Source organism: Anabrus simplex, chromosome 5 (assembly GCF_040414725.1).
Source record: "Anabrus simplex isolate iqAnaSimp1 chromosome 5, ASM4041472v1, whole genome shotgun sequence".
In the NCBI taxonomy this organism is placed as follows: Eukaryota; Metazoa; Arthropoda; class Insecta; order Orthoptera; family Tettigoniidae; genus Anabrus; species Anabrus simplex.
The window spans coordinates 139,909,270-139,926,571 of NC_090269.1; the positions used below are offsets into that span (position 1 = coordinate 139,909,270).

General features: G+C 40.0%; 1 protein-coding gene across 1 annotated transcript in view; it reads right to left on the minus strand.

Moving 5' to 3' along the window:
• Nucleotides 1–9,386: 9,386 nt before the first annotated feature.
• LOC136874405 (ankyrin-1) overlaps nt 9,387–17,302 on the minus strand; it is a 55,588-nt gene continuing 47,672 nt past the window's right edge. Inside the window, exon 3 of the mRNA XM_067148038.2 lies at nt 9,387–11,510. Coding sequence (XP_067004139.2) covers nt 9,987–11,510 — 1,524 coding nt within the window. The 3' untranslated portion in view covers nt 9,387–9,986. The remainder of the gene's footprint in view (nt 11,511–17,302) is intronic.

The following is a 17,302-nucleotide window of genomic DNA, read 5'->3' on the forward strand; positions in this document are numbered from 1 at the left end:
TTCTTCCCAACCCAAACATTGCAACATTTTTGTAACGCTACTCTTTTGTCGGAAATCACCCAGAACAAATCGAGCTGCTTTTCTTTGGATTTTTTCCAGTTCTTGAATCAGGTAATCCTGGTGAGGGTCCCATACACAGGAACCATACTCTAGTTGGGGTCTTACCAGAGACTTATATGCCCTCTCCTTTACATCCTTACTACAAACCCTAAACACCCTCATAACCATGTGCAGAGATCGGTACCCTTTATTTACAATCCCATTTATGTGATTACCCCAGTGAAGATCTTTCCTTATATTAACACCTAGATACTTACAATGATCCCCAAAAGGAACTTTCACCCCATCAACGCAGTAATTAAAACTGAGAGGACTTTTCCTATTTGTGAAACTCACAACCTGACTTTTAACCCCGTTTATCAACATACCATTGCCTGCTGTCCATCTCACAATATTTTCGAGGTCACGTTGCAGTTGCTCACAATCTTGTAACTTATTTATCACTCTATAGAGAATAACATCATCCGCAAAAAGCCTTACCTCCGATTCCACTCATTTACTCATATCATTTATATATATAAGAAAACATAAAGGTCCGATAACACTGCCCTGAGGAACTTCCCTCTCAACTATTACAGGGTCAGACAAAGCTTCACCTACTCTAACTCTCTGAGATCTATTTTCTAGAAATATAGCAACCCATTCAGTTACTCTTTTGTCTAGTCCAATTGCACTCATTTTTGCCAGTAGTCTCCCATGATCCATCCTATCAAATGCTTTAGACACGTCAATCGCGATACAGTCCATTTGACCTCCAGAATCCAAGATATCTGCTATATCTTGCTGGAATCCTACAAGTTGAGCTTCAGTGGAACAACCTTTCCTAAAACCGAATTGCCTTCTATCGAACCAGTTATTAATTTCACAAACATGTCTAATATAGTCAGAAAGAATGCCTTCCCAAAGCTTACATACAATGCATGTCAAACTTACTGGCCTGTAATTTTCAGCTTTATGTCTATCACCCTTTCCTTTATACACAGGGGCTACTATAGCAACTCTCCATTCATCTGGTATAGCTCCTTTGGCCAAACAATAATCAAATAAGTACTTCAGATATGGTACTATATCCCAACCCATTGTCTTTATTATATCCCCAGAAATCTGATCAATTCCAGCCGCTTTTCTAGTTTTCAACTTTCGTATTTTATTGTAAATGTCATTGTTATCATATGTAAATTTTATTACTTCTTTGGCCTTAGTCTCTTCCTCTATCTCGACATTATCCTTGTAACCAAAAATCTTTACATACTGCTGACTGAATACTTCTGCCTTTTGAAGATCCTCACATACACACTCCCCTTGTTCATTAATTATTCCTGGAATGTCCTTCTTGGAACCTGTTTCTGCCTTAAAATACCTATACATACCCTTCCATTTTTCACTAAAATTTGTATGACTGCCAATTATGCTTGCCATCATGTTATCCTTAGCTGCCTTCTTTGCTAGATTCAATTTTCTAGCAAGTTCCTTCAATTTCTCCTTACTTCCACAGCCATTTCTAACTCTATTTCTTTCCAGTCCGCACCTCCTTCTTAGTCTCTTTTTTTCTCTATAATAATAAGGTGGGTCTTTACCATTTCTTACCACCCTTAAAGGTACAAACCTGTTTTCGCATTCCTCAACAATTTCTTTAAACCCATCCCAGAGTCTGTTTACATTTTTATTTACCGTTTTCCACCGATCATAGTTACTTTTTAGAAACTGCCTCATACCTGCTTTATCAGCCATATGGTACTGCCTAACAGTCCTACTTTTAAGACCTTCCTTTCTATCGCATTTATTTTTAACTACCACAAAAACAGCTTCATGATCACTAATACCATCTATTACTTCAGTTTCCCTATAGAGCTCATCTGGTTTTATCAGCACCACATCCAGGATATTTTTCCCTCTGGTTGGTTCCATCACTTTCTGAATCAGCTGTCCTTCCCATATTAACTTATTTGCCATTTGTTGGTCATGCTTCCTGTCGTTCGCATTTCCTTCCCAATTGACATCTGGCAAATTCAGATCTCTCGCTACAATCACATTTCTTTCCATGTCGTTTCCCACATAGCTGACTATCCTATCAAATAATTCCAAATCCGCATCAGTGCTACCCTTTCCCGATCTGTACACTCCAAATATATCAAGTTGCCTATTATCTTTAGAAATGAGCCTTACACCTAGAATTTCATGTGTCTCATCTTTAACTTTTTCGTAGCTTACAAATTCTTCTTTCACCAGAATGAAAACTCCCCCCTCCCACCTTTCCTATCCTATCTCTACGATACACACTCCAGTGCCGTGAGAAAATTTCTGCATCCATTATATCATTTCTCAGCCATGATTCAACTCCTATTACAATATCTGGTAAATATATATCTATTAAATTACTTAATTCTATTCCTTTCTTTACAATACTTCTACAGTTCAACACTAACAATTTTATGTCATCCCTACTTGATTTCCAGTTCCCTGTTCCCTTATCACCGCTCCCTAGGCCATCCCGTTTCCCTGAATGTACCTCCCTATTACCCTTCCAAACAAATTTCCTAACTTATACGTACCACTGCGGTTTAAATGAAGGCCATCCGAGCGCAGATCCCTATCTCCTACCCACCCATTAGGATCTAGAAATTTCACTCCTAGTTTCCCACATACCCATGACACAGGTGCACATGGTGTGGGGACGGCTGACTTCCAACTCGGTGTCAGGCCTACATGCTTTAGAGTCCGGCGGGGAGCTGAGTTAAAGATGTAGAGCCACCCGGCTGGCAACAAAAAATAATGAGGAGAGTCTTCAGATATTTTTGAAACCAGCGCTCCTCTTTTTAATTATAATAGAAACCTTCTAATGTCATATCACCATTACTTTCACCAATTGTAATTTTACTGACTCATTGTAATATCTTTATAACCAACTTAACTTTAATTCTTTTACTATATGTTAATTGTAATTTTAGTCTCTCCAAGGTTTTTAAATTTTATTTCATGTATATATAAATCAGATGCCTGTTTCTATTTTAAAGTTAAGATAATGGCTGATGATGCCTGAATTCAAGGCGAAACGTACCATTTTAATTAATATACCAAAGTAAACCAATTAAAGTATGACATTTTGTATTGATTAGGTGGTAAATTCAATAAATTAACTAATTGATATTATTCCATACATACCACTTAGTCGAGCAGCTCATCTTCTTTCTCCAAGTCTTCCCAGCCCAAACTTAGCAACATTTTTGACACGCTACTCTTTTATCGGAAGTAACCCAGAACAAAATGAGCTGCTTCTCTTTAGAATTTTTCCAGTTCTTTATTCAAGTAATCCTAGTGAGGGTACCTTACACTGGAACCATAGGCCTACTCTATTTGGGGTCTTACCAGACTTGTATGCCCTCTCCATTAAATCTTTACTACTGCGCCTTAACACCCTCGTCACTATGTGCAAAGATCTGTACCCTTTAATTACAATCCCATTTATGTCATTACCCCAATGAATATATTTCTCCCCTATTAATTATTACGGGATCAGATAAAGCTTCGCCTACTCTTAATTCATCATGTTATCCTTAGCTGACTTCTTTGCTAGATTTAATTTCCTAGTAAGTTCCTTCAATTTCTCCTTACTGCCACTGCCATTTCTAACTTATTACACCAAGCTCGATAGCTGCAGTCGCTTAAGTGCGGCCAGTATTCAGGAGATAGTAGGTTCGAACCCCACTGTCAGCAGCCCTGAAGATGGTTTTCTGTGGTTTCCCATTTTCCCACCAGGCAAAGGCTGGGGCTGTACCTTAATTAAGGCCATGGCCGCTTCCTTCCGAGTCCTACCCCTTTCCTGTCCCATCATCGCCATAAGACATATCCGTGTCAATGCGATGTAAAGCCAATAGCAAAAAAACACAACTTTTCTTTCTTTCCAATCTGTACCTCCTTCTTAGTATCTATTTTACTGTATAATAAAGCGGGTCTTTACCATTCCCTGCACCACCTTTAAGGGTACAAACCTGTTTTCACATTCCTCAACAATTGCTTTAAACCCATCCCAGTGACAGTTTACATTTTCATTTACTATTTTCTGCCGATAAGGTACCTACTGCCTAATAGTCCTCCTTTCTCTCACATTTATTTTTAACTACGACAAAAACAGCTTCATGTACACTAATACCATTACTTCAGTTTCCCTATAGAGCTCTTCTGGTTTTACCAGCACCACATCTGGAATATTCTTCCCTCTAGTTGGTTCCATCACTTTCTGAATCAACTGTCCTTCCCATATTAACTTATTTTCTATTTGTCCCTCATACTTTCTGTCGTTCGCATTGCCTTCCCAACTGGCATTCGGATAATTCAGGTCTCCCGCTACAATCACATTCCTTTCCATGTCATTTCCCACATAGATAATTATCTTATCAAATAATTCTGAATCAGCATCCGTGCTACCCTTTCCTGGTCTGTACACCCCTAAGACATCAAGTTGCTTATTATCTTTAGAAGTGAGCCTGACACCTAGAATTTCATGTGTGTTAACTTTTTCATAGCTAACAAATTCTTCTTTCACAAGAATGAATATTCCCCCTCCTTCCATTCCTATTCCATGTCTACGATACCCACTCCAGTTCCATGAGAAAATTTCTGCATCCGTTATATCATTTCTCAGCCATGATTCAACTCCTATTACAATAACTGGTAAGTATATATCTATTGAATTACCAGTACTTAATTCTATTCCTTTCTTTTCAATACTTATACAGTTCAACACTAACATCTTTATGTCATCCCTACTTGACTTCCAGATCTCTGTACCTTTATCACCGCTCCCTAGACCACCGTTTCCCTGAATGTACCTCCCTATAACCCTTCTAAATAAATTTCCTAACTTATACATGCCATTGCGGTTTAAAGTGAAGGTCATCTGAGTGCAGATCTCTTATCTGCTACCCTATCTTCTTACCGACATACACTGTTGTCAAATAAATGTGAAAATAATTAAATGTTATGCAAATTTTCTGCACTTCACATCAAGAAAGTACCTCTTTTCTTTTTTTTTTCATGTACAGGAATTGCCACTTGCATCTAGCAGCAGTTTATTGCATCGAGTGTGTCACAGCACAGCTGTAAAAAATACTTGCCCTTGCCGTTTCTCGCAACATTCTCCAGGAAAGCCCTATACCCAATCATTTAAAAATAATTACAGCAATGAAAATTGATACCAAAGTATCATATTTTAGTTCTCAAGAACGTATCATGGAGTTGCGAGAGGCGGTAAGGTCAAGTTTTTTTTTTTTACAGCAATGCTGTTACACTTAACACAATAAACTGTTGATTTTTAAAAAACGAAAAGAAGAAAAACTATTTGGATTGATTGTTTAAAACCGCCCAGACCATTTATGTGCAGAGTGACATTAGGCTATGGTATATTACTTTTTGTAAAGGCGCGTACACACTTGCGAGCCGAGCGGCTCGCGAGCCGCTCACACTACGATGCTCGCAAGTGTGTACGGGGTAACGAGCGTAAAGCGAGCATGTTTTGAGCCGCTCGCTGCGAGCCGACTGGAGTCGGTTTTCTAGGCGAGCACAAAGGGATGCTCGCGTTCAGTGTGGACGGCCAAGGAACGTGCTCGCAAGTGTGTACGGCTACAGTGAGCATCCCGCGAGCATGGCGGCCTGGTCGGATGAAGATGTGCTTACTTTAATAGACACTTATCGGACACATTCTGTTTTGTGGGACCCGAAAAATGGCCATCACTTTAAAAAGAATGTGAAAGAGGATGCATGGCGTGATATTGGCACAACAATTGGACGACCCGCGGATGAATGTAAAAAGAAAATTATTTCTTTGTTGGCATCACTCCGGAGGGAAAGGAGCAAAGAGAAAAGCAGTCGCACTACTGGAAAAGGTAAGTTCTCGTGTTTAAATAAAATGAAGCTTGAACTTCCATTTTGTACATGATGTATTCATTTATTATCTGTTTAAAATAACAACTGTAGGAAACAAGTAATGATATAATAATCAATAAATATCAAAAGTGAACACAGGTTGCAATTCAATAGGTAGTACCTATACAATACCGTATTCAATAATATTTTGTACAATTATCTTTTTCTTTTAAAGGAGCTACGGAAATTTACAAAAGCCGATGGTTTGCGTATGAAACTTTGGGGTTCCTCAATGAAAGATATAAACCAAGACAGACGCTAAACACAGAGAGTATTTTTCCTTTTCTTTATCTCGTTTAAGCGTACGTATTTTGCCATGGCAGAGCTCCTTCTTTCATGCAGTAATCAGCTATTTCATCTCTAATTTTGTTTACGTAAGCAGAAGATCTCCTAGGAACATTTCGTAGCCGTCTCATGGAAGTCATCTCTTCATTGTGTCTCCATGTTCCTTCAATTATTTCTCCGTTCGCTTCATGGTCTAGTGAACCGGGTGGTGTGTATAAGTTAGGGGAATGAATTCTCAGGTAACGTGCTACGAGCTATTATTATTTTCTCATTAATAATTATTAATACATTATTTTTTGCCATTGGCCTTATGTCCGCTTCTGTGGTGTAGTGATTTGTGTGATTAGCTGCTACCCCCGGAGGCCCGGGTTCGATTCCCGGCTCTGGAACTTCATGTCCAACATTAATTCGCTTTTTGTACAGCTCAGTGCGCCGATACCGACGAGGTTTCTTTTGCTTATTTAAATAGGCTATAATCATAGCTGCGCCACTTGCTACCATCACAGCAAGCAGAGTTTCATGCTCAGAAGACATCTTTGCATGGAATTCACAGACTGATCCTGCTTCCAAATGGCGAGCAATCGGCGAGCAAATGGCTCAAGCAGTGCTCGTGAGCCGCTCGGACATTTAATTTTTTCACGAGCGGCTCATGAGCGGCTCGTGAGCCGCTCGGCTCGCAAGATGCTCGCAAGTGTGTACGCACCTTAAGAAGTCTACAGGGCCACTTATAGACCAGGCCTGCCTGCACTGCAGGTCCTGGAAGTCCAAATAAAGCATAAAAGTGTTTTTTTTTTGTTGAGATATTAGAGAGGTAAGGATATCGAGTGAAGTGGCCGCAAATGTTAATGCGCTACTAAAGCTATGTAGCCAAGCTCTGCATTCGGGAGATGAGCAGGTTCGAACCCCACCAACGGCAGTCATGAGAATGGCTTTCCATGGTTTCCAATTTTCACATCCAGACAAATGCCAGGTCAATTCCTATTCATAGGCCCCGGCTGCTTCCTTCCACCTCCTTACCCACTTTCATTCATCATTCACTTGATCTCCATTAACTCCTCAGCGGAGGTTGGCATCGGGAAGGGCATCCGTCTGTAAAAACATGCTATACAATTTCATCTTACCTCGTTCCCAATCCTGAATCGGGAACGGGACCAACGGGTAGACATACGTACATAAGTGAGTCATTCTTCTTTTGCTACTACCGAGCTCGATAGCTGCAGTCGCTTAAGTGCGGCCAGTATCCAGTATTCAGGAGATAGTAGGTTCGAACCCCAGTCAGCAGCCCTGAAAATGGTTTTCCGTGGTTTCCCATTTTCACACCAGACAAATGCTGGGGCTGTACTTTAATTAAGGCCACGGCCGCTTCCTTCCCACTCCTAGCCCTTCCCTGTCCCATCGTCGCCACAAGACTTATCTGTGTCGGTGCAACGTAAAGCAACTAGCAAACAAAAAAAACAAAAAAAAACTTTTGCTACTTGAGTTTCCAAGTACAAGATGATTATGCCCAGTTTAACGGTCAAATGCCCTTCTCCATGCCACTCTTATATTAAGGGCGCGTCCAGAATACGTCCATAATATCTCCCAACTTTAGTAAGGTAGTGACTATTGTCCTCTATTAACACTAATCACTGAGAAAATGGAAGAAACTGAAGGTATCGTCCAAAGAAAGATGTGGGCCACGAAGAGCATGAAAATAAGACTCCCTAGTATTCGCAAAACTAATACCATCAGGGTTGGAAAATAACAAGGGTTGACAAAGGGAGGTCGGATAGGATAGATGAAAGTCAGGAGCCTGGTACAAGTAAGCAGAAGTAATGCCAGGACTCAGCTAAGGGCCCCATGGTTGCAAACCCACTCTCCCAAGTTAAGAGCCCCTGGGGCCCAATTTCCATAAAAGGTGACTGAAAAGGGAACACCAGGGTCTCTCTGATTGGTTCAGACGGCTCCTCTCTTTCATCTATCCCATCTGCGACATGAGCACGAATGGAGTAACAAAACATTGCCACCAAGAGAGTGGTTACGCAGTTTGAGTCAAGTAGTGGGTTCGAACAACGATGTCCGCACTCCTGAAGATAGTTTCCCTTAGTTTCTCATTTTCACACCACGCAAATGTTAGGGATGTACCTCAATTAACACCACGGTCACTTCCTTCCCCAGGCTATCTCATCGTCGCCATATAACCTGTTGGTGTCGCTGCAATGTAAAAGAAATTGTAAATACACTGTACATATATTGCCGCCTGGTTAATGTAATCTCGCACAACGTGGTGCACTCCTGTACTGCAGACAAAAGTGCTCCTAACTGCATCAAAGAATCAAATTAGGCATTTCTTAGGGGATGACTAACAAAGCAATTATTTGTAGCAAGCAGTCTTAAAATGCTAGATTACTGTAGATCATGTAACGCGAATGATCGTTGCGTATTTACAACACTTTTGCATAGGGACCGAAGTTTCCTAGAAGTGCAATTAATGACACACCTAAGCTTCATATGGGAATAAAATGCACATTGTGGCAACAAGCCTGTTATGATTCTTTGTACACGACATTGGTCATTTTACACCTGTTCATACTGTAGCTCAGTAATAAGTCTCATACCTCTCCTTCTTCCTGTGAGACGTTTAAACCAATTCTTATCTTTCTCTAAGCCCTTTATAACCCTTAAAACTATACAAGCAAATTAGTTACTCAAAGGGCACTCTTATAAAGATTCTTGAGGCAATTATTAAATGACTTTGATAAATATGTGATTAATCTCAAAACCAGGGTTTCTAATTTCAAGGTGATTTTATGCTCAGGTAGAATAACAAATTACACACTGGGACAAGTAGATCTTGGTCTGTCTCATTCACTGCTTTCATCTGCGCTTTCAACCCTACTTAAGAAGTAATTCAAAAACCTTCCTAAACCTTGTGGGAGGATCAAAGCAGGAACTGAATCAATAGACCAGACACAATAGTTCTGTGTAACTCTCAGGAATTTTATTACAACCTAGTGAAAGTGAGAATGTAGTGGTGAAGTAGCAAAACATGCAAATTAATGGAAGGAGGCTGAATTACATGAATGCCTTGAGTGTGATGGATGACTTACATACAGTATTTCAATTGTCTCGTCAGACTTACCTGGATGTCGACTGTGTGACAGACAAGATAAGGAACTGATTTCAAGCGTCTCCTCTTAAGTCCACTTACTGGATGTTGTTCTAAAGGCGGTGAAATTCAGTCCACTGTCCATGCAGTAGAATGTGCAACAGTAGTGACTGCTTCCACATTTCATAGCTGCTTCAAGCACTTTACTTGGACGACTCTAAGCAACTACTATGTAATTACAGACATCAGTTACTGTACTCAACTCCTAATGCTAGAAAGTGGTGTGTATCCAAACTCATCAAGAAAAAAGCAGATACTAGTTGCTACTTTCATCACAAGGAAGATGGGTGCTGGGGCCAAAACAAACTTACATTTTTCATTTTCATTAACTTACTATATTTTTTACAAACATTAGCACAGACAACCAACCATCCACTTCCAGGTCACAATACAACACCAAGTGCTTGTTAACAGCGTCATTCCACTCTGCAATCGCTCACTGTCGTATCACACAAGACCGAGAAGTTAAGGGCCCTGACTCACTTCAGAAAATAGAAAGTAGTTTTTACTGCAGTCAGAGGGAGCCACACTACATCATTGGTGTCATGTGAAATTATCTGTCACAAGTAAATTACTTTATTGGGGAGCACTGCTCTAGGAAGTGTACCACTTTGTGGTGAGAACGCCTTTTAGCCACATCCAGTGGAGTTTCAGAAATGTGATTCTTAACATTAACACTAGTGTGGTCTAGAGTGAAGAGGTACTTCACAACCTCAAGGTGACCGAGTTCTGCAGCCAGGTGGAGTGGAGTATTACCCTGTGTAGCTCTAACATTGAGACTAGTGTTGTCTAGTGTGATGAGGTGCTTCACTATCTCAATGTGACCGTTTATTATAGCCAAATGGAGTAGAGTATCATCTTTACTAGTCTTAACATCTAGCCTAGTCTGGTCCAGAGTGGAGAGGTACTTCACAATCTCAAGGTGACCATTCATTATAGCCAGGTGGAGTGGAGTATAGCGATTATACCACACCCTAACATTGAGACTAGTGTTGTCTTGTGTGATGAGGTGCTTCACTATCTCAAGGTGACCCTTTCTTATAGCCAGGCAGAGTGGAGTGTCACCACCACTAGTCTTAAGATGAAGACTAGTCAGGTCCAGAGTAGTCAGGTGCTTCACTACCTCAAGGTGACCATCCGTTATAGCCAGGAGTAGTGCAGTGCCACAACCACTAGTCTCAACATTGAGACTAGTGTGGTGTATAGTGGTGAGGTGCTTCACTACCTCAAGGTGACCCCACTGTGAAGCCAACTGGAGTGGAGTCTGACCATCACTAGTCTTAAAACTGAGACTAGTGTGGTCTAGAGTGCTCAGGAACCTAACTATATCGATGTGCCCACACTGAGCAGCTGGTAAAAGAGCTCTTCCAATAAACTCTCTAACTGTACCTCCCTCCTCCACCAGGTACCTCACTACCTCCAAGTGCCCGCACCTAGCAGCTGCCACAAGAGCACTGCCCAGCAACTCCCCACTCCTACCTCCCTCCTCCACCAGGTACCTCACCACACCGAGGTGCCCCCCCTGAGCAGCTGCTAGAATAGCACTACCGAAAACCTCCCCACTCTTACCTCCCTCATCCACCAGGTACTTCACCTCTAACAGAGCCTTCACTATGTTCAGCTGCCCTCTCTCAGCCGCATGGTGCAATGCGGCGTGTTTCCAGTCCACACATGGATTTTTCTCAAGGAGGAATTTCACCACACTGATATATCCCTCTTCAGCTGCCCAATTTAGAGTTTGCTGAAGCATCACATGAGCTGGATCAAAGCGGGAGAGCAGTTCCTGCCATCGTGGTCCTTCCTCCCTGTCCCGCCATTCCTTCTCTCTCTGGCGGGAAAGGATCTCTCTCTTCTCACACGCCAGCTCTCGCTGCTCAACAATCTTCTCTACCTTCTGTAATGCCTCTTCCCGTTGTTCTATCACCGTCTCTCTCTCTTTCAGTATGTCTTCAAACATCCTCAAGTTATTCTCTCTCTCTTTAAGACTTCTCTCCAATTCTCCCATCACTCTCCTGTCTTCTCTCAGCTGCATCTCCCTTATCTCCACATGTTCCGCCAGCGATCCATAGAGTGACGCACACAGTTCACAACGAGTCTGCAACAAAAAATAACACCACAAAATAACAATTAATCCTCCTAAGAGCTAGTTTACGCGAGATCACTTTTAGTGCTCAGTGCGCACCACAGACACTGGCCACTTTTAGAATTACCTAGAGGGAAATTGGTGCAGTTACACAGTGCCATAGATACAGCAGCCATTTTATGACTCCTTTAGAAACCTACAGTACTAGGTCAGCTCAGTAGTACCGGAGCCAGGTTGCGAACAAAGAAAGAAAGGATGGTATGTTCAGTTGATGAATTAAATACTGAAGAAATTTGTAGCAGAGTGGCCTAACATGTCATTTGGAACTCTCCAGCACCCAAGGTTTATACTAAATGTTAGTGTACAGGGATGGTGAACCTTTTCCAACTAGTGTGCCATTTTAAGCCCGGTTTATTGTTCTGAACTGTCTACTGTGCCACTTATTATTTTCCTTTGAAATAGTTACAACCCCCCACCTCCTCACCTCGACTTCCATCCCTAATTCCAAATTATGTTTCATAATATGTTATTACATATATATTGTATAATAATACAATTGATTGCATGTTTACCGAGCTCGATAGCTGCAGTCGCTCAAGTGCAGCTAGTATCCAGTAATCGGGAGATAGTGGGTTTGAACCCCACTGTCGGCAGCCCTGAAGATGGTTTTCCGTGGTTTCCCATTTTCACACAGGCAAGGTCACAGCCGCTTCCTTCCCATTCCTAGGCCTTTCCTATCCCATCGTCACCATAAGAACTACCTGTATTGGTGTGATGTAAAGCAAAAAAAAATTGCATTTTCCATGGTCGTATTTACCCAATACTGTAAAAATACATTTTTAATTATGTAATTTTTAAGAATACCTAACATTATTTGTAAAAAGTATTTATATAATAACCACCCATTGTAACACACTTCGTCATTAAGTATTATTGGACATAGAAATACAAAATACTAATATTGCCAAAGGACTTCAAGTGAAATATCGTTCTCACATTTGGTGTGAAACTCGTTGCTGAATCTTAGTAGCCACGTCATTTATATTAGGTCCATAACTTGTCTTCAACAACACATGAGAAGCACTTAAGATCTAAACCAAGACGGTTCTAACTGTTGACTTCACAACGTTCACTGTAGAAAATAGCTGTTCGCAGGTGTATGATGACCCAAACAAAAGAAGTAGTGCTGTAGCAAGTTCCTTCATGGCCGAAAACATTTGTGGGAGGCTGTTCCACTGTTCACGTGCTAAGTTCTCTGGCTTCTGGAGAGAGAGTACAACATCAACAGCACACTCGATTTTCATCAATGATTCACCAAGTTGTACGAATTTGTTCTTGAAATTCATTCAACTCCATTTCCAAACTGTCAATATCTAACCACTCAAAAATTAACCTTAATATCACTCATTTGTGAAATATGAGGTTTTGAAATAAAGTGTGATAGTTTCTCCAAATCTCGAAATTGGGATAATTTCTTGGTAACTATTTATCTTAGAAAATTCAAAACAATAAACAGTTACACACTAAGAATAAATTACGCACTCCTGGCAACCTCACATTAATTGACAGATGTGAGTGAGCGAAAGGCTCGCAGAACGCATCTGACATTGATCTCACATGACTTCTGGACCGATCATCATTGCAGTGTTGCCATAATGCATGTGCGAATGAAACTAGAATTTAGATTTTCAGTATTTATTTCTTAAACCTGAAACATTATGACTATACAATGCATAAGACATGTGTAGTCCCTAGTACAAGACGTACATAAAGACATTAATATGTGCATTTGGTGTTGCCGCCGAAATTATGTTTGCGTGTCACTTAGTGACACACGTGGCATAGGTTCGCCATTGCTGCCATATACTACTGACGTAGTGGTACCCTCGCTGAAAACAGAAGGATCACTATGTGCTGCCATGTATGAAGGACATGTATGCAATTTAATGTCACAGGACACTGGTGCTTCATGAGCATTAATTTACGAAAGTATAATTTAATGTTTCCTTTTCCTTTTGTGTATATCGCATTAATTCCAAAAGATTTTCAGCAACAAAGGGGTGAAAAGGTACTAGGCTACAACTGGGAAGGTAGTAGCTTTTGCTTTAAGTGAGCACAAGTCCTGGCAATTTATTAGCGTGAAAACGAGAAATCATTGAAAATCATTGGCAACACTTATCTTCAAAACACTACACAACCTGTACCAATCAACCAATCAACTTCTACATTCTCTTATCAAACTCGTTCCTATTGCTAAAGTTGGCCATGGAAAATACACAGACCTAGCTGGTCCTTATGGATTGGGCAAGGGGAATGGCAGAAGTGGTCACTCGATGATGTAGATGTTGATTCCCATAGGTGGTTGGTGTTGGTGGTCACTTGATACGAGTCTTGTGATGCCTATCAACAAACATATTCTTCGTGCTCCCTTTTTGTTGGCAGTATTTGTGGAGATCATCAGTTGATACCAAGGATAATATTATGTCTGTCTGTCTGTCTGTCTGTCTGTTAGGTCATCAGCCCAGAGGCTGGTTGGATCATCAGATCGCACCGCCAAAGGCTATGCAGTTATAAGAAAACCACAAAAACCAATGGCAGAGCCCAAATGAGGTGTACTAGGCAAGATGAGGAGTGAGGTAGTTTGCCATTGCTTTCCTCACTGTACCAGAAGGTGCTACTGCAGCACGACTGATCCTATGAGCAACACCTTTCATAACATTCGGACACTATTTGTGCTCCAAATGTCATTACTCAGCACCACTCATACCCCAGCAACTTCCATATTGTCACAGCCATGGATGAAACTGGGACTTCGGTGGAAGCTACACTTTGCTCTGGCCTGTGCCAAGAGATGGATACAAAAATCATCATCAAGAAATGGCAACAGGCACGATAATATTATAGGGAACCAAATCAACTTTATTTTGGTAAATGAAAGGTTTTGCAATGGTTTCCTCTCCCTTAAAAAATATTGTCGGCATTCTGGCAGAAGTTCTGAGATAAATGGGTTTTAAGAAATCAGTGATATCTGATTCTATATTACTACAAGGCTACCGTACCTTTTGGGCCAGTTCTTTTTGCAGTGCTAGTATGTTACATGTATGTGGCCAAGTATTAATTTAATCCTTTATCATTACTTGGTCTGTAAAAAGGGTCTGAAATGGACTTTGTAACTTCTGCTTGGCGAGGGTTTAAAAATGTCACGCGGTTTGCATCCAGCAAAAATAATCAAGTCCCATATCTTGGACTTGGTTATTTTTATCAGGTCTTATTTCAGTTAATTTCTGTTCATACTTAGGATGTCTATGGTCTAGAGAGATACAGGAGAATGCATTTTTCACAATAATCCATTTAATTTGAGTCATAACCCTTATTTTTCTATTCAGTACTCATACTAACACCAAATTTTAAGTACTTTTACTCCATTTCATAATGTCGAACAACCAGAAAGTTCCTGAATTTTAAAGAAATAAGTAAATAACTCAATCGTGAAGACATTATAAGATAACGTAATTACACGACTCAATGTACAATGTTCATATTATTCACCAGAATGACAAGAATATAAATGAGCAGAAGTGATTAAGTCCACCTGGTCACTTTTGCCTGGATGTCAATCTTCAAAAATGGACCTCACATTAGAGGGTAGGGTACCTGTACCCCAAAATGGTTCATTGTATCAAAATAATGGCCATGCCATCATGTAGGACGTGTTTTTATTACCTCAGTAGTGCAATTAACTCAAATTTTTAAAAATTGGACTTAGTCACTTCTGTCTGAACACCGACGAATCCTGGTGATGATATAAGTCCTGGGCATGTGCTAGTTGTTGCTACAGATAAAATGAAGTTTAAAGATAAAATTTACTGGTATCGATAAGAAAGTAGAGACCCGTTTACTGAAGGATGCTGAAATTATAATCAAAGTTACTGAAGATACAGTATTAATAATCAGTTACTTCAGAGTAGGGAGCCAAATTCCCCAGAAATTCAGACAGTATCAAGGAAGCTAGGAACTATACTACAAAATGTTGCACAAGGACATTATTATTATTATTATTATTATTATTATTATTATTATTATTATTATTTATTTACCATAAATTATACAGATTTTATGGATGGCCTAGTGAAAAATGGCAAGCACCATGTACAATAGCTGCTTTACAGACCCACTAAGATAATATTTACAATAATTACATCTTTACACTTGTACAGTCATTCATTCACTCAACAACACTTACACTACTTTTCACTCCCATTCACAAACACACAGAGATTTACCACATTCTTTTTACCCGTTTTGTGAACTGTGTTACGTTCCGTATTGAGTTGAGACTATGCTTAAAGTAAATACAAAATTTTAATATTCCACCTTCTCAATACTAAAAAATCATTTCGATGTTTCCCAAATTATTTTTTAGTATTGAGAAGGTGGAATATTAAAATTTTGTATTTACTTTAAGCAAACCATGGAAAACCATCTTCAGGGCTGCCAACAATCGGGCTCGAACCCACTAAGATTTGCGACTACGGTGGAACTCCAGGCAAGAAAACCAGAGGTTAATACTGGTCTCAGCACACTGAGATAGGCTGTTCATAGGGCCCCTGATGTGAAGCCTTTTAGGTTAATGCTAAGAAAACCCATCATTTTGGTACCGAGAGGTACACCTCAATAATACCAATATAATGGTCCTTCATTGGACATTATAAATTTTCCAGCTAACTCATTCTTGGTAGAATTTACTGCATTGGTTAAAACGAATGTAAACTTCTACCTGTTAAGTCCTCCCTACCAAATCGAGCTTGAAGACTGTCTATCGCTTTATGATAATTGTCGGCAGTCGGGAGGAAACTTGTGACTAACTCATACACTCTAGAACCTTCTATCATAGCTTGAATGAGATACTGGAATTTATCTTCCTCACCCATGTCCTCATCTTGGTGTATTTTACGGAACTGACTCCAAAAATATAACCAGTTAATTATTTCCCCAGAAAACTTCTTCAATTCTATTTTTGGAAGCCTATATTTCTTTCTTTCAGCTATATTTTCATTTACTACACTTACTTTACTACAAAAATCTTGTTGCTTTAGCCCTACAGCTCAAGAATTTACGTCTATATTCATCAGTTGATTCTTCCTCATCTGCTATTTGATCAACCTCACAATTATCTGTTGAAATACCAATCCATCTAAATTAATGATAGTATCATACCTTTCTTGAAGGATTTCTAGTTGTACCTGAATTTCTTCTGTGTCTGGTTCACCGTCTTGTAACGATGACATAACCTCATTGTATACTCGTGTAAATAACCGCCGCTTTACGGTCCTTGCTTTCGTGAGGTTTTCCATTTTTTTTTTCACGGGGGTCTTCCTTTATTGATGTCCTGTCATGGTCGCCAATAAATGTTAGGTTCACCAATTAAAAATCAGAAAACACCCCGCTGAAATAATATATTTTTACTATTTATTCAGAAGAAAAAACAAGCACTTCTATATGTCAGCCATTCACATTTTTTTTTACACACACTCTCTAACCCAGAATCTCTCTCTACTGCCAACCCCATCATATCAAATTTAATTTCAAATATGTTACAAACTCAACAACTCGTGTGTGTGTTTTTTTAAGACAGGAGGCAGGGGCCTCATCCATCGGCAAGCAGACCATCAGCTAAGGTACTTTCTTTACTCAAATCAGAAGTACAATAGAATAATATTACATTTAAAAGAAACAAAGTATATACACAGATATATACAAGTAAAAGGCCTTCAACAATATATGCCATACAGATGTCACACCGA